The sequence below is a fragment of the Ctenocephalides felis genome, unplaced genomic scaffold (genome assembly GCF_003426905.1).
Source record: "Ctenocephalides felis isolate EL2017-DRISC unplaced genomic scaffold, ASM342690v1 CF-g0.4_SCAFFOLD_01886, whole genome shotgun sequence".
Lineage (NCBI taxonomy): Eukaryota > Metazoa > Arthropoda > Insecta > Siphonaptera > Pulicidae > Ctenocephalides > Ctenocephalides felis.
Window position 1 is genome coordinate 64,558,668 of NW_020538040.1, and position 26,790 is coordinate 64,585,457.

Below are 26,790 nucleotides of genomic sequence, written 5' to 3' on the forward strand. Positions count from 1 at the left end.
TTGGTTTGTGAAATTAATATTGTCCAAACAGCAATAGTATACATTTAAAATAAGATTTCGGGTCTAAAATTTTCCCATCTTGTGATAATAACGCTTCATTATCTTTTGTATTTTGTTCTTTAAAATAAGTATTGCAATCCATCTTTTTTGCAAATTATTTGTACTTCAAATTAAACTTCAAACTTACAAATTATTTGTATAAGAGAATAATTTTGTCTTGCACTTTGCGAACAGACTCGCCGTACGGATTCGTGTAAAGGTACATACACACCTAACGAACGAACATGAACGAACATGTCGAACAAGAAAGGTGCGTCCACACCTAACGAACGAACACGAACGAACATGTCGAACAAGAAAATACAAAATAGAACGAACAGGAACATGAACGAACGCGAAAAATTCCAAACAAACGCCTCAAAGCAGTGAGGGTTTGAATCTTTTTGTTCGAGGATGTACCGTGAAACGTCAGATTTATTATTTAAAGTGGCGGGAAAGAGAAAAATTATTTAAAGTCATCAAATATACAAAATTTGTCAATAACAGCAATATCTTATAATAAATACAACATAAATTAATGCATTAATGCACATTTTAAGACCAAAAAAGAAAAATGTTCGTTGACATTCGGTGGTAGCGTCCACACTGCACATACGAGTTCAAACATGAACGAACAATTCCCTTTGATGTACCGACAAGTTGCGGAACATTGCTCGCCATGTTTGTTTATGTTCGTTCGTGATCGCTGTGGCGCCACACTATGCTGTTGCCGTTCGTTCTGGTACGTTCATTTATGTTCGTTCGTGTTCGTTCGTTAGGTGTGGATGCACCTTAATAATGGAGCGAGCGAGCGAGCCATAACGATTTCTGTTCAACGAGTTTGGCGCCTAAAAATGTGTAAACAAATCAAATGGCGCGTATCTTTGTGATGTGCACTCTATGTGTGCGGCTTTATTTATTATCTCTGGATGACAGTAGAGTCCAGACGAAGAACTGTCAGTTATAAAACATTTATTGTACTATATATCATATTTTATTTCATTGTTTTATAGTTGTGTATAGATATTTAATTCGAAATATCTAGAAATGTTTATTTCATTTTATATCACATAGTTCATAATGAAGAGAAAAAGTTAAAATATCAAAATATCAAAATGGCTAAGGATTTGGATAAAGATTCTTTATCGAGTGGCGACAAAAATTCAAACGACAAACCACAAAAAACATCTCGGAGTGTCAAAATCATAAAGCATGCTAAAGCTAATAAAAGGTAACAGTTTATTGCTAATGTCAGTTTTTTTGTACTATATTTAAAGCTATCATAATTGTTTAACAGGGCCAGCGACAGTGTTAAAAGTGAGAACAAATTAGAGAATTGTCTACAAGTTCTTAAAATCAATAATCAGTTAGAACAAGCAGCAGCTAAAAATAATTTGACAGCAGCTAATGTTCGCAAAATATTAAAAGTTTGTATAAATGATGCCATTCCTAATGATAAACGTTGTTTGTTTCTTTCATTTTATGATTATTTCCTTTTATTTATATACGAGATATATATATATATATATATATATATATATATATATATATATTAAAGAATCCAAAAAGTAATAAAAACATTTTTTTTAAAAAAACATTTCTTTATTTATTTACTGTCTAATATTTATTTACGGTAATATATATATAATCTCATAGTTTTTGAGTTTAAAATGTCAACATTTTGCACTAAATGAATTTATTTTGATAAATGAAAGTTTAATATACATTTTGATTTTAGCGTGTTGTGTCTAATGAACATGTTTTGGCTATTGTGAAGTTAAAAGAGTCGGAGAAAGATAATGAAGAATCTGAAGGAAAGAATGCGAATGACTTACTTAATATTACACCACTTACTCGTTCTAAAGTGAAGTAAGTTTACACACATTTATCTAATAATATTAACTTTTGTTACAATAAAATAGGCCAGATAATGATTGTTTAACAAGTTGTAATAAATGTTTTTTTCTATTTAATTTAAGGTTAAATATATTAATTCAATTCAAGCAGTATGTATAGTACTGCTCAAATTAGTATTTATTTTTGATTTAAATATGTTAGTGGCTGTTTATTTAGTTTATTGGGCCTAGTATAATTTCAAGTTATTTTATTGTTTATATACATGTTTGTTGGAGTTCTTGTCTATTTTATCAGGAACTAGTTTTCAGCACATTTAAGTTTTAAAATATGCCATATAAACATTCGATTGAATATACTATATATATATATATATATATATATATATATATATATATATATATTTTAATTACAATATTTATTACAACTGTTAAATAATTAACATCTAGCAATAATGATAAATATTAACATAAATTTAAATAAATAAGAGTGCAAAGGATAGAATTTACATTAAAATAATATCTGTATGTATATATGATGATTTAATAATATATGATGATTTAATATAAAATAAAAGCAAATAATAATAAAAATAAAATTAATACATAATATAAATAAAATTTCTGAATAATAAAATAGTACTAGAAAAACAAAATATAACAAAATAACAATATTAGAAATAATAGGATATACTATATGATTGTAATATGTATCATTTAGTTTTTATTTTTCAAAAGTATTTAGAAAACTGAAATGACAGAATATGTTTCAATAAATTTGAAACATTTAAACATTTGATTCTATTTTGTAAGAAAACAAACTATTAAGTATCAAACATTGTCAATAAAATTTAGCAAATGCATTTGTAATAAAACAAGGTTTTGAGATGGTAAGCTAATAGGTTAAAACATATATGTTATAAAAATTATTTTCCTGTCATTAATTTTCAATTATGTCACTTTTCTGACATTTATGTTTTTCATAGTTACCTACTTTTTCAAATGTTTTTATAGTTATTGGTTTGGTGAACTACTAGATACAAAAATTTCTAAATCAATTTCTAAAACAAAAGATGGCAATATAATAATTTGCACTTTTTGATAATGTTAATTTGCTTATAAATATGTACTTCTTTGATGAAGAATTGTTTTTGTATGTTTTATATAATTATGTTTCAGTGAATATTTAAAATATCAAATAATATCAACATTGTTTTCCAGAGAGCTTCAACAAAAGGATTTGCCTGTTGCATGGCCAATACCAGTTGTCAGTCCCGTTCAACCTACTACTACGCCTGAAGTAGCCGCTCTCATAAACGAGGAACTGCCAGATGATTCTTCTGACGAGGAATATAAACCGTATGACGATAATGTAGTAAGTAGTTTGCGATTTCAAACTAGTTTTAATTACAAACATATCAAAAATTTTAAAACCCATCTATATAAAGATATTAATAAAGTCAATTGATATAATAAAATCATAAATGCATATCAATGTATTAAATGATTTTTTAGAGTTCTTAGCACCCAAAAGTTATAAATAGCATAAAATATTTTATTACAAGAATTCTGAGGGGTAAATTATTTAGCAATATTAATATTGTTGATTTTCAAATTGTACTTGTTGCAATTAAACCTTTAAAATTGAACATTATTTTTCAATGTAAAGTAATTATAGTTTTATGTATGATTTTTCAATGATAACCTAAGTAAGTTGAAAATTGAAAAACCTCAGGATTCCATTTTTATTTCAATAGCTTAGATATCAATCAGTCTAATATTTAGCTATAATTTCTATTATACTGTTAAATAGTAAATGGTTTTTAGTGCTTCTATATGTATTCTTTTGATATGTTTTTTTTATTATTGAAACAAAAGTTTGTGGGGTGGGACAGAAAGACACATGAGTATGTATGTTTGTTGAAGTATTTTCAGATTAAGATCAAGTTTCCAGAATTTGTAAAATTAAATATTAGTATGTACTCAAATAAGGGTCAAACGTTGTATTTAATCAATACATTTAATTATTTTTTACATATTTTTCAATTTTGAGTACATACATTTGCAATTAGAGTGGAGTGAGAAATACTATTTTTTACAGAATTAGTTACTATAAATTAAGTAGTGTAAGTTTAAATTTAATTTTGAAAGACATGTAATATACATATTTTCTATATTATATTGTAAATCATTATTTACAAGAGCGATGATGAAAAAGAATCTGCTGCAACTGCTAGTGATGTTGAATCAACTTTGAATGTGTCTGCAAATACGTCACAAGATGTTGATGTATCGGCTGCGGATTGCGATACTAATTGCACTAATAACAGTTTGTTCAAAGTTCCTCAGGTAATAATACTATTTCAAACTACTTGAGTACCATTCATATGATTTTCATGAAAAACAAAACACACAAGTTCACACACATTCACACACACACACACACACACATATATATATATATATATATATATATATATATATAAATATATAGAACAAAGCAATACTCAGATTTTTAACACAACTTTATTTAATAATTACAAACGTTTCGAGACCATGGTATGCCTCATTTTCAGTGTGTATTAAATATTCAAACTAACCAAGAAAATGTTGAAAATAAAATTTTATATAAAGATTTATACATATCATACCAGGAAGAACTCACTCATATATATATATATACACAAACATTTTCTTCAATATTGTGATTTATGCTGTTATGAGTATGAGTATTATTTTGGTTAAATTTTGCATTTAGCCCTATTTTCAAGATATTATTTTGAAAGTGAAAAAATTAATAAAATCGTAAGAGAGGTACTATAACAAATTTATAGAATATATAAAACCAGTTAAGAACTTGCTAGCATGATATAATAAAATAAAAAGTAGAAATCTTTACATCTTTAGAAAATGAAGTTTAATTCATTGACTCAATGCTGGCTTTAAAGATTCTCACTTGATATTTTTTTTAAATGCATAAAATGTATATTTATAATTCATTAATAGCTATAAAAATGTGTATACATTTTTCAAGCATTTATTTAATTTAAAAATTGCAAGTATATTTTATTATTAGTCTGCTATGCTCTTTTTCTTGTAAATAACATGGTATTCAATTTTTTCATAGACTTCTTCTATTGATGATGAAACTATTGCATTAAGAACTCGATCTAAGTTATGTTTGAGCAGCACACATATAGAGACTATAGAGAAAGCATTTATTCCACCTGACATTACCAGTGATATGTATGATTGTGATGACGTCGATGGAGTGTGGAAAGATTTTTTACACGAATTTACGGAGCCTTTACGTATGTATATTTGATTAGTATATGTATAACATTTCTTTTTTTTTGAAGCTGCAATCTTTAGTTTAGTTCAAGTAATTTTAAAAAGAAACCTTTAGCGTTATTGAATCTTTAGTTAGCTGGCTTATGATTAAATATTACTATCATTTTATTTTTATTTATTGTAATAAATATTTTGTTTTTCTAAAATGTGCTTTTGCTATGATTTTGATTTTGATTTTTATAAAGCCTTAGTAGTACCTACTGTAAAAACTGTACAGAATTTAGTTAGAGATAAATTTCTTTAAGTTATTAGTTAACTAGCCGAACATAATTATTAAAAAAAAACACCTGAAATAAAATAAACTCAAAAAGTAACAAATGTACTTACACAATTATTAAGTCTTTAGGTGCTAAGAATGATTATAGAATTGTTTAAGGAGATATACAACCTTTGTTGGTTACGCCCATTTAAAATTTTCAATTCAAGTTAAAACTTTAGAATACTGTATTTATCAATTATATATTTTAAGAAACCCATAAAATGCTTTCTATTAAACTGGTATAAATAAGAGTTTGTCAATTCAGTTTTACAAGAGGGCATAGCCTTCCAATAATTATCAGACAAAATATAGCCATGGTACGACTTAGGCGATGTAAGGTTACCTTCCTCCAAATATACCAATATTTTTGCAATTTTATCTGGAATTGCTGATTTATTCAAAAACATTTGCTTTATTATAAACAAGAAATTAAAACCAGATTTAGTAAATTTTTATTACATTTATTATTTATTCTAATTTAGTAAATTAGTATTACTATACAAAGTTAAGTTATGATGTGGTAGTATTCATGAAGGGTTTTAATATATACATATATATATATATATATATATATATATATTTGTGTATATATACGTGTGTGTGTGTGACTTATGCATACATGATTTTCGGATTCGAGGGATTAAATTAAGATACTTTGCTGAAGAAACCATACCTCTAGAATGAATTCCGATGTCTCGTGCATTGACCCAAAGATAAGGGTTAAATTTTGAGAAACCTCTCATTGAGGTCCCAGGGGTTGAACCATGGGCATGGGTGGATCGGCCTTCCAAAGTTAGTGGGTCAAAATGGAATTTTTCAAATTTTAACCCTTATCTTTTGGTCTATGCACGGGACATCAGAATTTACTTTCTTCAGAAAAGTATTTTATTTTGATCCCTAAGTCTAAAAATCATATGTGCCTAAGTGACTTTTTTTGATGCATACAAATTGACCTGCTTTAATATATATATATATATATATATATATATATATATATATATATATATATATATTCATACATATATATTCATACATATATACATTCATATAGGTCAACATCAAGAAGATGATGAAGAAACTGATCCTGAATATAATGCACAAGTGGAAGATATTCCAGGTAAATTATGTTTAGTTTTTGAAGTTCATTTTTTCATATATTGTGATATTTGTGTTTGTGTTTGAAAATTTAACTAGTTGAAAGTGGCATTTAGCCTTAAGTCAAGTTGCATGAACTTCCCTAAATGTGTAAGATTTGACTTAATCAATTGAATTTGAAATTTAGATATTTAGATAAAATTTCAACTGTTTATTTCAAAAATAAAGTTATCACTTTGAATTAAATTTAAACATTGCAATTTCGAATACATTTTTTTCTGAAAAATACATGTGCTTGTATGCCCTAAAATTGTAGCTTAGCTTATTATTTTAAATTTTTATGAATTGATAATGTTTGACTCATCACATCACAAAAGCAATTTTGACACAAATTCTGATGAACTTTTAATATTAAACTATTTGTCATACGGCTGTAACATTTTAGTATGATTTATAATACCATGATATCTATCCAAAAAGTTTTATAAAATTGGGAAAGAATTTTTTTTCAACAGTTATTTTCAAGAAAACGGTCCGGTAGATTTTTATCTGAAACTAATCAGTATCATTTCCAACCAATATCTTTAGCACAGTTTTTGATTTTTTAAAATTTATTCAGAATTGAGAGCTAAAACGTGAACGAATTATTTTTCACTTTTTTGCTATTTACAAAGAAACGACTCAGCCGGTCATCGCACAAAACTAAGAATAATAATCCACGTCGAAATACATTTATTGGCTTTTAAATGTTTGAAATCGGTTCAGGCGTTTTTGAGCAAACGTCGATGAAAGTTCTAATTTTGACAAACGCCAAAAAAACCATACTAATTTTTGCAAACTTTGACGAATTAATATTTTAGTATGGTCTATAAAACTATGGTATCTAACGTCAAAAAAAATTCTTAAAAGTCTTCGCAAAAAATTTTTTTCAACACTTTATAAAACGGCCGATCTTTACCGAAAATTAATCGATTCAGAATTCTCCTTCGGGAAGTTAAAAAATGTTTTTATTTAAAAAAAAAACTTCAATGAAAATTCAAATTATCATTAACTTAGGTTTTTAACAAATGTTTTTACTTAAAAAAAACATCCATATTTTTTATTATGTTATCACTAGTAATAAAAAAAACAATAAACTACGGTATTAAATTGTAAAATTTTGTAATATGTAGATTTATATAGACTTCGAATAATTATATTTGACATTTAACATTAATATATAAAAATATATAGTAATTGAGTTTGGTCAATGAAAGAAGAAAAAAAAACGTTATTTTTATGATTTTTTTTTTAATTTTCCGTAGGGTAAGTTATAGCATTCGAAAAAACTAAAATGGAAATTTTTATATATCTTTTCTTTCAGATATTTCTGAACATTTTGGCATACCTTAAAAAAATGGATGTATGTGTGTGTTTGCGAATACAAATTTTTGTCGACGATTTCGGGAACACAGTTCAACCGATTTCAATTATTCAAAAAACATTCGATTCCTATTAATAAGGACACGTGCTGATTAGATTTTGGCATAGCCAGTCTAGCCGTTTCGAAGATACGGGGCAAAAAGTGTCAAAAACGGTAACTCAGTTTTTAAGAGAACGGAGCGTATGATTTTACTAAATCAAAAAATATTTTACTTGTATTGACAAGATGAAGAACTGATTTTTGGAAAGGCAGGTCCAGCGGTTATGGACTCTCAATAAAAATAAGTTAAAAAATGTCATTTGTCGGTCAAAAATGTTTATTGGACATATGTACAACAAATTTTGGATAATTTTTTGGGGTGACGTACCAAAATTTTTAATTAAGGTACGATAAGTTCCATCAATTTGCCTTTGCCAAATGAAAAAATGTTTCATTAAATCAACATTTGTACTACGATTTAACTTTAAAATGTTTATTTATCTATGCCGATTTCCTTGTCGATAGCATACGACAGATCTCTATTCACATACGGGACGACTAATCATAAACGACCCGTATAGAAATGAATGAACGAATCATTGGCACTCGACTCTTATCTTATCAGCAGTAACGAACTTCCGTTACATTTGTACGGATTAAAACCCTAGTCGCGCCTAAAGAAGTTCTACTTTAAAAATGTTATTCAAAGTTCTGAAAAAAAATGGAATCTGTTTTAAAATTTTCAATTATTGGTACCGGAAGTTTTAGCAATTTGCCTTAAGGCGCGATGCCATGTACCACTTGTTGTTTTTCTTTATAGTTGATAAAGAGGAGTTAAGAGAAGATCAAGAAGTTACTGTCTCAAGAAGGGAATTGAGTGATCTAGTTGCAGAGTTATTGGATATGAATTCATTACCAGATATGAACTCCTTTTGCAACACAATTGAAAATCCAATTCAAAATGTTGATGAAAACCAATATCTTACCATGAATGAAAATGAAATCATTTCTTGTGAAACCCAAACAGATGAGGCATCTGTGAGCAATTTAATAATTTTAATTATTAGATACAACTTGATATAATAATAATTTATATTTTACAAATGTAGTTTCCAACTGAAGGTGGGGAAGCGGATCAAAGTATTCAAACAATTACAATTGAAGTTATCGATAATCTTGATTTGACAAATTCTGTCATGACAACAACACAACGTTTAATACTTGCTCAGCAGCTAAGACAACATGTGCAATTAAGCACACAACATTTTTTACAACTTTATGGACATCCTGAGTTGTGGGCTCTTGCTGACATTTGCAAACAAAATTTGGTAAATATTTATCTATTATCTTGATTTTGAATTCAGCGTTTGAAATATTATTATTTTTTATTTTATTAGATTATTTTTGGGTTTATATCCTATTTAGTTTTAGGTTGAATGCATATTAGGTGCTTTTTTGCTTCCGCCATTTTCTATCCGTAATATGAGGTTATGTTGGAAAGAACTATTATTTATATTACTTATTTAAAATATTTATTTTAAAATGTTTCTTTTTTTTATCACTAATTTTATATATTATAGTTATTATAGATATATGTTTGTATGCATTCCAAATATTTCAAATAATTCAAATAATTTTTGTTTCAATTCCTTTCAAATAATTTTTGTTTATACCATTGTATGTTTTATTTTAGCATAATCTTGCTGATACTAATTCTGGGGAAACCATACTATCAACGCACAATTTAAAACCTGCATTAGAGCTTTGTGAATCTTGGCAATCAAGACTTTCGAAGGACAATGAAGAAACTAAAAATATATTTAGGTAAGTAGATTATTCTTTAAATTGTATTATGTAACTGTCATTTGTTCAATGAATGCTCTTAAATTTCAGATTTATAGAAAACGAGATTAATAAATCGTAAGTATGCAACTATTTTTATTAGTCTCTAAGAATTAAATCAACTATTATTTGTATAAGTATTGTATTTAATATCAGGTTATAAAAATTTTTAATAAGAAATTGTTATTTTATGCACAGCTTTTCAAGATTAAATCGTACCAGAAGGGGTTAATAAAATTTTATTTATATAGCAAAGCTTTAGTAATACTTGGTTTAACTTAAATCTTTGCTATTTTATTTAAATGAATGTGTTGTTTGATCTTCTTTGTTTACTTGGTTATATAGTTTTGATAACAATAATATCTAATAAACTTTGTTATTATAGAATATATTATAGAATCAATTTGGAGATACTGTTAGTTTATGTAGCTCCTCTCAAGCGATCACACCATTAATATCATTATTATTATGATTTTAATATATTCAGATTTGTTATCTTTGTGCAGGAGAGCAAATAAGTTAAGTCACAATAGATACTACAGTAAGTTTCCTCCCGAAATGATGGATGTCATTTGTGATAGTAAAGTATTTATTTACCCAGAATTATTGCCAAAAATACCCTTTCGGTTAGATTTGAGCAATGGTGGTGTAAAGGAATTCTTACTTTCTGAGCAACAGTAAGTGATGCTTGTTTATTTTACTAAATTAGTTATTTCATGAAAGATGTTGAAGTATTATTATAAAGTAATAGATAAAAAATAAGTTTTTTTTTTATTTTTAAAGTTATAGATAATAATTTGGATATTTGATTTCCATCAATTGATTTTCAAAAAAAAAAGGAAAATATGTTTATGCACATGCTTTTTATTTTCTAAAATAAAATTTTAACATGATTTCTTATTAATGAAGTTCCTTTCTATAAATTGCAGGGTGGTAGCCATCGAATTACATTTATTTTATAAATACATGCAAAATAATCCCCAACTATATAAAAAAGGACCAAGGCGAAATTATAGTTTGTTCAATGCTGTACAACTTATAGAAGAATATTTAAAGAATGGTCGAAGTGCTAAAACATTATATCGCCAAATAAGAAACAGATTAGTTAAATCAAAGAAAGATAACCCAATCAAGGTTAGTAAAAGATGGTGGTTATTTTAAATATCATACCTTTAATAATCCCTTATTGTTTTGATAAACATATTCTAAATATATGTTTACAGTTTCAATTAGCAAGCATAGTTTGACTGATAATATGACATTTTGTTGGGCTTGTTGATTTTCTATTGTTAGAACGAATGCATCAAAATGTTTGAAAGCAATGATTATGCAATGTATGGAGATGATATTTGGAAGAAAAATAAATATAAATTAGGTGTAAGTAGCATTTTGCCTTAAGGGGGGCGATACATGTAACAAGAAAAAAAAAATCGATTTTTTTTTTTTCATAAATCGTTACAATAACATCTCAAAAATATGCCTGTAAATATTCAAAACAAAATTATCATTATTTATACAATAAAAACTCATTTAAGTGCCACGCCTCAACTCGACGCTTGAGTGCTATTGTACTCTTATCTGTTTCTGTGTCAAAACTTTAAACGCGTTTTTCTCAAAACGACGTTTTTGAAATTTGCGGGCGTGATAACTCAAAAAGTTCTCAACCGATTCCAATGAAATTTTGCACACATCTACTTTACAGTAATAGCTTCTAGTTAAACCTCAAACATTCCAAAAAATGTTTCAAAAATTAACCCTTTTACCAAAAAAACCATTGAAAAAAAGGTGAAAAATCGAACTTTTTTTTTCTAAGGTGTGCCAATTTACGATTTTGTGACTTTTTTAATTTTTTTTGGTTTAACTAGAAGATATATGTTTTATGAACACGTACAAACTAATTTTTTTAAATTCAGATCACCGTACGAAAAGTGAGAACGCCCGCAAATTGATGGCGTTTTCCGAGAGGGTCTTAGCAGATTTATTTTTACGGCAGCCATTTAAAAAAAATAAATTAAAAAAAAAAATTTTTTGTGTATTTTAATATATAATAAATAACCCTAAAAAAGTTCAAAAAGATTCAATCATTCCTTCCCAGTTTAAAAAGTCCTCAAAAAATGGTAAAAATTAAGGCGATTACATGTATCGCCCCCCTTAAGGCAATTTGCATGAACTTCCCGACATGTGTAAAAAATAAACTTAATAATCAATAAGATATCAGTACATTGTTTTATGAGTGAGCTATAATTATAGTTGTTGAACAGCATTACAATGTGAGAATTTGTTGCGGGATATCCAATTTGGGCAAATTAGTAATTGTTAATTAATTAAATAATATGTTAGTTATTTTTGACAAATTGTTTAAATTTTACACATTTTTGGAAAGGGAACATGTGCTTAATGCATACACGGAGTATTTCGAAAAGCACGACTGATTAAACTAAACTTTATTTGATTTTTATAATTGAATCACTCATTGTGGGGCTCTAATATTATGTATGTTCATTAAGACCATTCTATTTCATACAAGGTTTCATTAAAATTGCAAAAAAGAGAATTTTACAATAAATCATGAACGACTTGACCGTTGTTTGCCAAAAATGCATCAAATTTCGCACTTTTCGGATAATGACAAAGAAGCTTGGACGATCGTTGCGCAAAACTGATTATCTATCGAGTTACATCAAATAGCTTATAAATTTTTAAAATATATTTAGCTGTTTTTTATTTGAAACGTCGACTAAAAGTCAAAAATCGGTTCACATACATACACACAGCAATACATACGCACACATGCTTAGTTTTAAATTTGGTGCTAAACAATTAGAATGAATTCAAGCGTCGAGAAGACATAACATTTTTTGGAAAGACAAACCTCTCCTTTAGGAAGTTAATAAAAGCTTATTAGCATCCCATAGAGCATGTTATAGTAATCACCCAAAAATTGGAAATCTGTATATATGGAATTGGAAAAATGTATATATCTTCTATATATATATATATATATATATATATATATATATATAGTCGGGTTTTCCTTCCTGACGAAATAACTTCAGAACGCACGAACCGATTTCGACATTTTGCATTCTTTGGAAAGGTCTCGGGCTCCGCAAGATTTATAGCTAAGAGCCTAAATTAATGGTGCATGGCATCGTGCCCTAATGCAAATTGCTGGAACTTTACGCACCGTAATTAAAAGTTCGAGTAATGACATTAGTGAGAATTATCAGAATTATGCTTGGTTAAGTCAACGAGCAATTCTTGCCGCCAAGAAATATGAAGTGGTTGCTGTTTAATACTATTTATTATTATTTAATACAATTTGTGTATTGATTGGTCCTTATTGGCCGAGATGGTTGAAGAGGCCTTTTGCTTCGATGGCCGTTTCTTTTATACAGGACGGAGGCAGCCATCTTGATGCGTGCGCATCATGCAGGGCAATCACGAGGTACGGCAGGGTCGTACTAATTGCAGGGCAGCACTTGTTTGATTGCGGGTGATAAGCTGATGTTTGTATCAAGTGGATTCCACATGCTTGTGCGACATTTCGGAATAGTGAGGCGTCAAACTGTCTTCCTCTATCACTCGTGACTTGTGCTGGAACTCCGAAACGTGAGACCCAACATAAAAGAAATGCATGTGTTACCGTGTCTGATGTAATGTCCGGAATTGGATATGCTTCAACCCATCGAATGTATTGGTCTATGGCAGTTAACAGATAACGATAATTTTTGCATAGAGGTAATGGACCTATAATGTCAATATGTACCTGCATGAACCTTGATGTTGGCACATTGAATTCCTTAATGGGTGTTACGGTGTGCCTGCTTACCTTACTCCGCTGACATTTCAAACATTCTCTGGACCTACAGTCCCGGCGGATGTTTGGCCAAACGAAGCGCTGTGTCACTAGTTTTATTGAAGGTCTAGGTCCTGGGTGACTTAAATTATGCAGGCTGTCAAAAATTTTCTTTCTTAGACTTACAGGTACGAATGATCGTTCTCTTCCTTGAGATGTATCGCAGTATATGGAGTAGTTTGTTCCTGGAATTTTTCGTTTCTTAAGTTGTAAGGCAGTTTTCAGCGATAAATATTGTTTTAGCTCCATATCCTCCTTTTGAGCTTTTGCTATTTCGGTAATTTCCAATTGGGAACTGATTGATTCAATTCTAGAAAACAAATCAGCCGGAATATTCTTTGTCCCGCTCACATGTCTAACATCTGTCGTGAATTGTGACATATATGTTATCTGATTGAGCTGAACTGGTGGTAGGCGGTCGTGTTTTTGCTGAAAAACATACACAAGTGGTTTGTAGTCGATGAACCAAATGAAATTACGACCAATAATTTGATCCTTGAAGTATTGAAATGCTTTATACCCTGCTAAAAGCTCGCGGTAGTACGCTGGCCACGTTCTTTGTTTTTCAGAAATTTTCTTCGAAAAATAAGCGAGAGGTTTCCATTCACCGTTTGTATATTGTTGTAGCACTGCACCCACGGATTTGTCTGAAGCGTCTGTAAATAAAGCAAGTTCTGCATCAGGCAATGGATGCGTTAGTAAGGTAGCTTCAGCGAGATTCTTCTTCGAAAGCTGCTGTAAGTTTTTCATCCCAGTCAATTTGGCTTGTGTCTTTCGATTTAGGTTTTGATATTAAAACTTGTAAATCTGCTTGATATCTGGCAGCATTCGGACAAAAATTTCGATAAAAGTTTATCATGCCTAAGAATATCCTTAATCCTTTTATAGTTTTTGGTTTTGGAAAATTTAACAATGCGGTTATCCTCTCTTTTGGGGGTTTTGTGCCATGCTCTGTAATGCAGTATCCTAGGAACGTAACTTCCTTAGCGTCTAGGATGCATTTAGATGGGTTTACTACTATACCATAATCTGCTAAACGTTGGAAATCCACTGGTTACTTCGTCCATAAATCTTTGGAAAGTTTGCGCTGCATTACGTAGGCCAAATGTCATAAAGGGGAACTCAAATAAACCAAAAGGTGTTGTAATTGCCGTCTTGGGAATATCTTTATCGTAAACAGGTATCTGCTGGTATGCTTTCTTGAGGTCTATTATTGAAAATAATGAAATGAAATATAGATGAAAATATTTTAAGAACCTTGTGGCTACAAAGATTACCTACGCATACACAACAAATATTAAAGGTCCATCCGACCATGATTGATTTTGTTTAATACTATTTATTATTATTTAATACAATTTGTGTATTGATTGGTCTTTGTTGGCCGAGATGGTTGAAGAGGCCTTTTGCTTCGATGGCCGTTTCTTTTATACAGGACGGAGGCAGCCATCTTGATGCGTGCGCATCATGCAGGGCAATCACGAGGTACGGCAGGGTCGTACTAATTGCAGGGCAGCACTTCATGTACACGCACTGAATTTCACCATTCAATCAAAAATTGCTGACGATTTGGTGACATACCAATGATTCCGACTGGTCTTCCGTTTGACTTTTCAAACGATTGCAATTTCTAGTTTGCCTTGCGTTCGCAATAACAAGTCGCAAGGCCAATCGCTTAGTGTTTGCGGGATAAATTTCAAATAGATTATTTAGAAAATCATTGTTTTTCACATGGGCAGTTATACGTTGCCTGTTCACAAGTTGGAAAACCATCCGCTTTGTTTGTGTTAACGTCAGACCAAAAAACAAAAAATGTGGTTTACCAAAGAGCACTTCAATGAAACAGATAATTTGCGGATTCACTTTCATTTACTTAGAGAAGTTCAACTAAAAAACACTTCATTTTTGTAATCGAAATAAAATCATTACTGTTGTATATTAAAATTAAATTTTTCCTTTTCAAATATAAAACAAACAAAAAATTTCTTTCATCTTCATCTTTCTCACAAAACCATCTGGTGGCGAAACGGAGTTCGTCGGGTTTGCTAGTATATATGTATATATATATATATATATATATACATTAACGAAATAAAATGGAATTGAAAAATGAGAAAAAATAATTAAATGTTGCTAATTTGATATGACTGTTCAAAATTATTATCAACACGTTCATTATAGATTTTTTTTTAAATGCGACTTCGTAAGCGCAATACATATAATCATATATTGTGTTAATTTTTTAAAGCAGATTATTAATTTGAAATCTAATATTCTACTTACTACTATTTTGTACTTTTTTAATGAACACAGGAGGGGCAAATGAAGGTACTTTCTCACAATTTGTACTGAGTAATTCTGTTTGGTTTGAAAGCTACCTTTGCACAATTCTTTTTAAATTACAATTTATAATATTTAGAACAGAATTGATTTCATATAAGTAACCTTTGGGCTTAATATTGTTATTTTATAATGCAATAACATATTACATTACCAATTTGAAAATTAAAATTTAATGTGAATATTTGTATCAAAATGTTGAATGAAAAATTAACCTGTATGATTTTCTTCATACATTGTTTATTACGTTCTTAAATTTGACAACAAAATATTGATATTTAGAAATAAGTTTTTTAACTTCCCGTAGGGCAAGTTATAGTAATAGCAAAAAAATCGAAAATGAAAATGTTTATATATCTTCACGTTTCAAAACCTTCTGAACATTTTGGCATACCTTAGAAAAAACGGATGTATGTGTGTGTGTGTGTTTTTTTTTTGTATAGCGAAGGAAATGCCTTTATGCATCCCAGACCGGTCTTCTGTCTGGGTATGTCGGACTCGATACCGCCCTGGTATAATACCGACTAAAACCTCCGCTTTGCCCTTGCCTCTGGTCCCCACGGAAACCGCCGTTAGGCATTACTTCGTGGGGGGAGGATCTAGAATATTACAATTCTTAACTTGTTCTAAACAATGTTATAATTCATAAACATTATACTTATCTTTTAAATGGGCGAAGTCCCATTCGCCCTTTCTCTCTCTATAGAACGCAGTTCCATTAAAACGTCTCTCGCAAATCTGTCTATGGCGTTCCAAGCAGCATCACTTGTTAGCATCACTTCAACAACATTACCTGGGGTAATTCTGCATCTCAATGTCTCTTCCACATCATCCCGTAGAGCACCAAATCGCGGGCACATGAAGAACACATGCTCAGCATCTTCGATTTTGCCCAAACAATATGGGCAATCCGGCGAACTATCGTGTGTGTGTGTGTGTGTGCGTGCGGTTATGTGTGTGTGTTCGGATACGAAATTTTAGTCGACGATTTCGGAAACACGGATGAAGCGATTTGAATAATTCAAAAAACATTCGATTCGTATTGATAAGGAGACGTGCTGATTAGTTTTTGGCAAAGGCAGGTCTAGCCGTTCCGGAGATATGGGGCAAAAAGTGCCAAAAACGGTAACTCAGTTTTTAAGAGGACGGAGCTTCCGATTTGAATAGTTCAAAATACATTTTACTTGTATTAACAAGATGAAGAACTGATCAAATTTTCATGAAGGTAGGTCTAGCGGTTTCGGAGATCTAGTAAAAAAAGTAGAAAAAAAGCCATTTGGCGGTCAAAAATGATCATTTGACATATGCACATCAAATTATCAGATATTATATAGAGATTTTAACAATAAGTATAAATTTTGTTTACATTCCTATGGGTTCCGTACCAGTGTTTATCCGTTAGACGGCGACGCAGCGCTTACGCGCTTTGATATTTCGTCTCTATGCAGTTAAAGCAGTACGATTGCTCTGAAAGTTCAGAATTTCAAAGTTTTTTTTTTCAAAAAAAGTAAGTTTTTGTCAAAAGATTATAGTTTCTCAAAAATCTAATTCTTTCAGAGTAAATTTTTTTTTAAAAATGTTAATCTTTTAAAAAAAAAATGATTTTTGGTACGGGAAGTTTCAGCAATTTGCCTTAAGGCACGATGCCATGTGCCCCACTAGTTTGTTTTATACATCATCTTTATATGTTCTGTTGTGTAAAATTGGTGGAAAACTCTTTTCTTGTAATAATATATTAAGTAAGATTAAGTCATTAAAATCGGAAATGTCAGACAGCAAAAACTATTTCCCAGAATCACTCAGGGTCTGTGTGCATACTTTACTCTAAAGTAATATGTATATGTATAAACTGATACTTTGTTAGTAATTAAAATGCATAGTATTCACACATGTACAGTGTAGAGCTAGTGTCTTGCCTACAAAAAGGCTCATCACCATAGTAGGGATTGCAGTGGTCAAGCATTCGCCACATGTGTGCCCAATATAATATATAGTTTTTGATTGAGTTTATATAACATTTTTATATACTTAATTTCTAATAATATACAGGTATTAAATATAACCATTATTTTTCAGTATTATTTTCGCCATAATAAACCACCTCCTACAGAACATATTTTACTTCCGTTTGATCCAGATTTAATAGCAACTCCTCGGAAACAGCCAGTTGATAAGTTACATTATATTTGGAGGACTCATATCTTGAAACCTCCTGTAGAAGTAAGTTTTTTAACAGAATATGCCTTTATACTACAAGTTCTTGAGAAATTAGATTATTTGAGTTTTTAATTCAATTATTGATTGTGAATAATTTTTAAATGTCTATATTTTTTATATTTAGAAATGTTTATTATATTTATATTTTCATAAAATATAAGAATAGAATAGATGATGTGTGAAATTATATATTGTGTTATTTGTTGATAATGATAATTTGTAATATATTGTGAGCTTGACTTAATATTGCAGGTAAAAAAGAAGAAAACTTCATCTAGTTTTGTGCAACACCCTATAAAAATTACTCCACACAAATTCAATGAGTCAGATAATTTATATAAAGTTGAAGTAGGACAGTCATTTTCTGAGGACGTAACAATTATTTCGGATAAGTTATCAGAAACTATTAACATTATAGATAATAATAATTCATTATCAGTGTGTGATGAATCTGTGAATCCTCCATCTAATAGCATGCCGCTTCTATTTGCATCACCTGGTGCTAAGAATTCAAACTCAAACTCATCACCAGTCACACCACAATCAACAAAAAATGGATTCTCATCAATGCCAATGATTACTTACATCTCAACTCCAATCAATAATTTAATTTTTACATCATCTCAGCAATCCATGGATCATATATCAAAGAATGAAGACATCGCAAAAAATAATTTGGGCTTTCATATTAGAGATCAGATTTCTCCAATTTTAAAGAATGACGCAACGAATAATACATTTTTGAAGATAGTTAATGTTGAATCATTACGATGTGAATGTGGAAAACCATCCACAAAAAAGATTTGTAGTAAACAAAAATTGTTAACAGATTATTTCACACCAGTGCAAAAAGACTTATCTAGTGATAGTGAAAATCATAAAAGTAGCAGTTTTCAAGTAATATGTAAACTTAAATTTTACATTAAAAGTTACTTCAAGAGTCTTCTGAATAATATATACTTAGTATATAATGTGAACCATAGTAAAAAATGTATCAAGAGAGCATTTGTTCATATACTCACATTGGATTACTTTTTTTCAATATACTTTCCAAAAATGCTGCCATTGGTATCAAACTTCTTGAATTTACAAGATATTAAAAGCTCTCCATTTACGAGTTCAGATGAAATGATTACCGATACTATTTTAGGTGATCATGATAAATCTAATAATTATTTGGCTGATGCAGAGATTTGCCATTTGAAAAAGGTTTGTGTAAATATTATTTTTTATTTGCAATTTCTGAATTGGATTAAATATTGAAGCATGTAATATTTGTTTATGTAAGCTTGATTATAATTTTTCAATATATATATATATATATATATATATATATATATATATATATTCAGTTAATATATACAGTAGTGCCTCGCATAACATATATCAATAAATGAAAAGTATTTATAGTTGAATAGATATTGTTAATTTTTTCTTATTTTTTAAATAAAACGTGAAGGCTTAAACGAAAGCTAAAATGTACGGATTTCATATAATTTCTATTGCTGTAATTTTCAATCTACATCAATCATGAATCATTCCCTATTTTATTATATTTCCAGAAGCCTGAACAACGGTCATTTGTCAACCTACCCACAACAAAATCAGATGGGTCAATTCTTCATAATTTTCCACTAATTGAGAATGTGTTGTCTCCAGAATATGGTATGGAGTATGACATAAATATGCATTATTAAAATTTTAGCAAGTAATTTGTTAAATTAATTTTTTTTGTTTTTTCCAGATACTGTAAATGTTTATTATGAACATGTAAAGAATCATTTATGTACTAAAAATCCTAATGATTTAAATAGATTTCACGAAATTGTGATGACGGTGAATTCTAATGATAACCCTTCAGAATTCTATAAAAAATTGGAGACAATATTTCTTCCTACTTATCCACATCTATTGAAAGAATTTCTTGTGCTACTTTTACCCAATAAAGCAGAAAGAATTTTAAAGTTTATGGAGATATGTTTAAATTCCAATATGGATGAATTTGTTGAAATAACCACTGTAAGTATTTTTCAAAATTATATTGATTTTTTTTTAACTTTTGCTTTGATGCTACAATTGGAAAACTTGTGTGTGTGCATGTGTATGTGAGTGCTATTTTGATGTTTCACCCAAATTGTCAAGCCATTTGATATTACTCAATAAATGATAATGTTGACAAATTTTGCACGCTTATTAGTTAAATGTTTCTTTGTAATGTAATAGTTAAATGAAGTATAAAAAAACAACTATTAAAAGATTTTAGTTGAGGATTGTGCTGAATAGTTTTTTGTGAAGATGGTGTATATGTTTTCTCTTAACTAACAATGCATAATAATTATTTAATCAGCCATTTCTTAGCAATTAACAGTTTGATATATATTATGGTATATGATTTATAAGATTTATGTTTGAAAAATATCATTTGAAGAATATCTTAATTACTTTTTACAACATTCGGTCAAGCCAATTTGTTATGTATTTTGCAGATTTATTTAAGATTTAAAAAGGTTTCAGTTCTTGTCGATTGACAAGAACTGAAACTTGAATATATCTATAGGTATGCAACTAGTATTCATGCAAAATACATGTTGCAACCTAATTCTTTTATATTTTGAATTAGCAGTGCATCTTATAGAGTTGTTTAAGTAACATTATTGTTTTGTCATTATTATATAATGAAAAAGAGTTTTTTTCTTGATTTTTTTTTAGAACTACTTGTCAGAACATTCAACACAATTTAAAAAAATCTATATAGCTTTATCTGAGTTATCGGATATACCAGATGTATCACTATGTGACGTAATATCTTCAGTATTACCATTAGTGAAAGAAAATGCAGTATTGAAAAAATGGTTTTTACAGCTTTTTCCATGCGAAATGTTGGCAGAAAGGTATAATAGTTTTTTTGCATGGATGTTCAAATATGTTTCATTGTAATTGCAGGCAACTTTTTATTTTCATTTATTATCATTTAATTAGATATTTTTGAGAATTGAACTGTGAAGTGTTACATACAAATGATATTGATTGAATTGCGCTCCATCAATTAGTCTTCATGCAAAATACATTTTTTTTTTTTTTTTTTTTTATTAACTCTTTTATTTACAACTGTCCAGTATAGGACATTCAGTAAATTTAATGATTTACAATAGTTCGCCGAAAAGGTACATTGTATACTACTTTGACTTGTTGGAAAAAACAACTCAGTAGTTGTTTTTTCGATATAAAATTTACAATATTTACTTATTAAATAATTTCTTATAAATAATGATTAAGTTATTTCCATTTTTTTCTCAGGAGAGTTGATTGCTTAAATCCAGTGGCGCTTTTCTTTGTATATATTTATATATATATATATATATGTATGAGTAAGTTCTTGAGGGCGATACATCAAACAAGAAAAATGCAAAGATTTATAAAATAATCTTTAATTCCAAATGTTTCGACTTACAATTTGATCATCAGTGTCATCATCAGTGGATTTAGAACATGGTATTTTATATCTGAAAATGTGTACACATCACAGAATTTTGCACTAACATTGATGCAACCAACCAGTCAATAATCATGAATTTTTGTAATAGGACACTTACTCTTGCCTCGGGATTCATAGCTATTACATAGCCTCCGTTCTGTGCCAAAATACTTTAATCTGTGATGTGTACACATTTTTAGATATAAAGTACCATGTTCAATATCCACTGATGATGACATCAAATTGTATTTCGAAACGTTTGGAATTAAAGATTATTTTATAAATCTTTGCCTTTTCTTTGTTAGATGTATCGCCCTCAAGAACTTACTCATATATCTCAACATCAAAATTAACTACTAAATCGTAATATATATATATATATATATATATATATATATATATATATACACATATATATATATTGATGGGTTATTTTGATTCGGGCAGTAACACCAAGTAAAACAACTAAAGTAGTTGTAACAACTTTATTTAGCCATGCGTTTTGGTCTTCATCGACACCATCATTCAGTGGAACAACTAAAAGATTTTATAAAAAATGTAGAAGGAAAATGATATAAAATCATAAATACAAATACTTACAAAAAATTAATTACACAAAAATACACTCAGTGGCGGCGCTAGGCCATTTGTGGGCGTCGGCGAAATTCGTTTGCGAGGCCCCCCTTTTTTACCAGTTGTAAGTTGACTAGTGGTGCATGGTATCGTGCCTAAAGGCAAATTGCTGAAACTTTTCGTGCCGTAATTTAAATTTTTGAAAAGCTTTAAAAAAAGTGAAAGAAATTGACTTTTTTTAATTCGAAATATTTTGTTGAAAATTTTGAACTTTTTTTCAAAGCAATCACGTTGCGTTAGCGGCTTAGAGACGAAATATCGAAGCGCGTAAACGCCGCGTTGCAGTCTAACTTAACTCACTATTAATTAAAATCTTTATAAAATATCTGATAATTTGATGTGCATATGCCAAATGGGTTTTGTTGTGCTTTTTTACTGGATTTCCAAAACCGCTAGAATTGCCTTCCTAAAAATGTAATCAGTTTGGCACTTTTTGCCCCGTATCTTCAAAACGGGTTATCCTGCCTTTGCCAAAAACTAATCGGCACGTCTTCTTAACTTCAATACATGTCAAATGTTTTCTGAATTTTTCAAATTGGTTAATCCATGTGCGCGAAATCGTCGACGAAAATTTGCCAAAATGTACAGAAATCTTTAAAGATATATATATATATATATATATATATATTTTTTTTTTTTCTGTTAATTTTAACAATCAGATTACAATACAATCTATAAGTTAAAAGTTATGGTATTGAAAATCAAAATCAAAAAGAAAAGAAAAATAGAATAAAGGAAATTAAAGAAAAGAAATAGAATAAATGAATGAATAAATAATAATTAAAATAATAGTATTAATAATAAAAACGGTAATCAATAATAAATAATAATTAAAAATAACTTGTTTGAAAATTTTCCTGTGCGAAACAGGGAAATTATGTTGTTGACGGTAGATCGCTGGGCCATTTTCTTTTCAGGCGTTTTAATTTTTCGGCTGTTTGTACTATTTGCATTTCCGGATTGACGTGTGCATCCAATTTGTTTTGAAAGATAAGATATATAAACATTTTTGTTTTCGATTTTTTTGCGATTACTATAACTGTATATGAGATTTAATTTTTATCAGATAAATAGACCAATTGAAATAAACAAAAATTATACAAGTTAAAATAAACAAACTCTTGGGCAAAAATGGTTTGTTTTCCAGCTATTAGAAAAGCACTAAAATTAAATAATTATCCCGAAGAAGTTTCTTTTTTGTTATTTGATTAGCAAATTTTATGTTTTTTCGATCATTATGAATGAAAAATGGTTGGAAATCACTGGCTTTTAACAAATTAGACAAAATTTTGCAATCTGCAAGTGATTAATTAGATTTAAAAAATCTATAATCACACTAATTTGAGTGCACAAATCCGCACATCACATAGTAGGTACACATGGTCTAAAAGCTCGTCCCATTATTCTAAAATTTATTGACTTTTTATAATTAATCATTTATCGTAGTTCCATAAAATTTATGTTAGATGAGACTATAATTTTTATCTCTAAGTTTTTTTTTGAAAAAAGATTGTTATAATAAATTGCGAAGAAACTGTGCGGTCGATCTTGACGAAAAACTATTCAGCACGATGCCAACTGAAAACTTTCGATCAGTTTTTGAATTTTCAAAATTGGTTCTGAAATGTCAAAATGACATTTTTTTAAGAGTCTATAATTTTTTGTCGACGACATCAGAGCGGATCAACCGATTTAAAGGATTTAAAAAACATTCGATTCGTGTTGATAAATTGTCAAAGGCAGGCTCAGCGGTTTTGGAGATACAAAAAAGTTTAAAAGGTTATCAATTTTATTTGAAAGAACTGATCATCCCAATAGAATGATTAAAAAAATATATTGCTTGTGTTGACGGTGTGAAACAATGATTAGTTTCAAATTAACAGTTTTTGTTATTATCTCATTGTTATTTCTCATTGATCAATTTATATTGATCATTGATTACTTTTATTCCTCGAATATTTAATTACTGTTTCGATACGTTAAGATTTCCACTCGTATGTATTCCCAAAAAGAACGATGATTTACAATTTACATTGTGCTCACATAAGAAATACTCAAATATAAACAACCAGAGAATTAGCTCACGTGAAGTTGTTTAGATTTAATAATCTATAGTGTTGACAGACGATATTAGATAATGTCCATAAAAGATAAGAGAGTAAAATGATAGTGCCTGTAAGCCACTAATCACCTCCTTCATATTTTCTTTCTTTATACTTGTTTCTTTATACATTTCTTTCTTTATACTTGTTTATCTATGCCACTAATCACCTTCTTTACTCGCACATCCGTATGAAAATTAACTAAGTTTTAAATAATTAAAATTTTTCCGGGGCCTCCTGCGAGGCCCCCCCAGGCGCGAGGCCGTCGGCGGTCGCCGACACCGCCGACGCCTAGCGCCGCTACTGAATACACTACACTATTACACAGTAACAAACCAAGCTATTAATAATTGGAACATTTAAAACTAATGAGTTTTGACAATTTTTTTGTTACATTCTAGTGTGTACAGAGTTATTGACATGTAAAAACTAATTATTTGTGTTTACAAATTTTTTTGTGAAAGTTAAAAAAACTGGTAACCATATGTTTTTTGTAAAATAATAAAATGTTTATTGTTCAGTGTTGCTGTTCTGTTAATTTTTCTCCTATATTTATTCTATACCAATCCACAAATTTTATAATTACCCGGTTATATCAATTTTGTCACTGTTTTTAGATCCACTGATCATGACATTAAATCGAATATCGAAATGTTTGAAATTAGAGATTAATTTATAAATCTTTGTTTTTTTTTTATTTGATGTATTGATATAAGAACTTACTCATATATCTCAACATCAAAACTAACTAATAATTATATATATATATATATATATATATATATATATATATATATATATATATATATATATATATATATATATATATATAATTTAAATGCAATGTAAATAATATTTGTTTATTAAACATTATAGTGATATAATTGATGATCTACATATGAATTTGAGTAAGAATCCTGCTGATGATAAATGTCATGCTATTACTCGAGATAAAAATGGAGCTGTTTATGGTGGGAGTGAGTGCATATGCACTTGTCATATATCTGATGACGAAAACTATATGAAAAGGAATGTGCATTGTATTCCTTGTGGTATGAAGGTAATAGTTTTATTTAGGGTAAATGGATGTATTCATACGCTGACAAAGCATTTTCAAGTATAGCTGTTTAAAAATAATCTATTAACTTGTCTATGGTCATGCATAATTAGGCTTATTTACAATTATTCAAGAATTAGTTTTTTTTGTACACCATCAAATCATATTGTAATGTTTTATTTGTGTATGTGTCTTGCACTTGTAGTTTGTTTTTGTTCTTTTCTTTCTTTCTTTCTTTGATTTAAAAGAATACAATGAATTTTTGTTAGATATTACAATGAATTTTAAATAGAGCATACAATTTTCTGGCAAACATGTAAACTGAGAAAGAGTATTAGGTCTTATTTATATATTTATGACAATTTTATGGATTTTCAGTATATTCAAGATAGAATTTGTCCAGAGTCTGTAAGAATGTCATGTTTACAAAAAAAATCTCTTGTTGAGGATAAAACAATTATATCATCTAAGAAACGAAGCTTTGCTAAAGAAAGCCAAAATGAGACCCTGAAAGTTGATAATCATAACATGAAGACACCAAAAAAAAGAGTAAAACTTTATGATAGTTCAGTAACAAAGGTCAAAAATATAATCACTAACAATTGCAAAATGACATTAAAACATCATAAGGGCGCCCCAAGAAGAAATAAAACAAAATCGCATGAAAATGATGGTCAGGAATTAAATGTTTATCACAATATTATTCAAGAAAATTGTGATTCTACTGATGCTGTTTCTGAACTATATAGTTCTGATAATAATCCAGATACAACTTGGAGTAGTGTCAATAATTCGGATGGTTTTGTTTGTTCAAGTACTGAAATCAGTGATATCAGTGGTAGAACTTGTGAAAAACATTGTTTAATGAATGCAGATATTGATCTAGAGACTATACATAAAAATAGTGAGATTGCTAAAATACCTATTAAAAGAAAACACAAAACAAAAAAAACTTCTTTAGAAAATAAAGATAATCAAAATAACTCTAAAGAAATTAACATGGGTGCTAGTATAAATTGTGATATTAAATTAGTTCAAAAAGACTCAAATAAGTGGTCAAGAAATGAGGATAAAATAATATTAGAAGCTTTACAGCAGCAGATTGATTGCGAACAAATTCATAAATCATTACCGTGTAGAACATTAAAAGACATTAAAAAACGATCTCGAACTTTGCTGAACATTTTGAAAAACTTATCACAATAGAGACCAAGAAAATTCTGATTGTCCAGAAATTATGTTCATGCTTTTTTTTAAAAAAAAAAA

The 26,790-nt window shown here is 29.0% G+C and overlaps 1 protein-coding gene across 2 annotated transcripts; it reads left to right on the forward strand.

Moving 5' to 3' along the window:
• The first annotated feature begins 949 nt into the window (after positions 1-949).
• Positions 950-26,790, forward strand: LOC113376749. Of its 2 annotated transcripts, none has more exons than XM_026616791.1 (20): positions 950-1,270; positions 1,337-1,466; positions 1,778-1,908; positions 3,114-3,267; positions 4,095-4,241; positions 5,020-5,203; positions 6,554-6,619; positions 8,820-9,037; positions 9,109-9,327; positions 9,693-9,823; positions 9,893-9,919; positions 10,348-10,518; positions 10,771-10,975; positions 18,117-18,260; positions 18,510-19,466; positions 19,820-19,922; positions 20,002-20,276; positions 20,967-21,148; positions 25,344-25,527; positions 25,903-26,790. In XM_026616791.1, the coding sequence occupies exons 1-20, from the start codon at positions 1,155-1,157 to the stop codon at positions 26,728-26,730; spliced, it is 4,572 nt and encodes a 1,523-aa protein (XP_026472576.1). In that variant the 5' UTR covers positions 950-1,154; the 3' UTR covers positions 26,731-26,790. The 2 variants fall into 2 exon arrangements, with proteins under 2 accessions (XP_026472576.1, XP_026472577.1); XM_026616792.1 differs by having other exon boundaries at positions 19,823-19,922.

Excerpts from the sequence above, each read along its gene's own strand:
- LOC113376749 (XM_026616791.1), top strand. The coding sequence starts at position 1,155 with ATGGCTAAGGATTTGGATAAAGATTCTTTATCGAGTGGCGACAAAAAT. Across the intron at positions 21,149-25,343 it reads TGCGAAATGTTGGCAGAAAG|TGATATAATTGATGATCTAC; the intron begins GTATAATAGTTT and ends TAAACATTATAG. Across the intron at positions 25,528-25,902 it reads GTATTCCTTGTGGTATGAAG|TATATTCAAGATAGAATTTG; the intron begins GTAATAGTTTTA and ends ATGGATTTTCAG.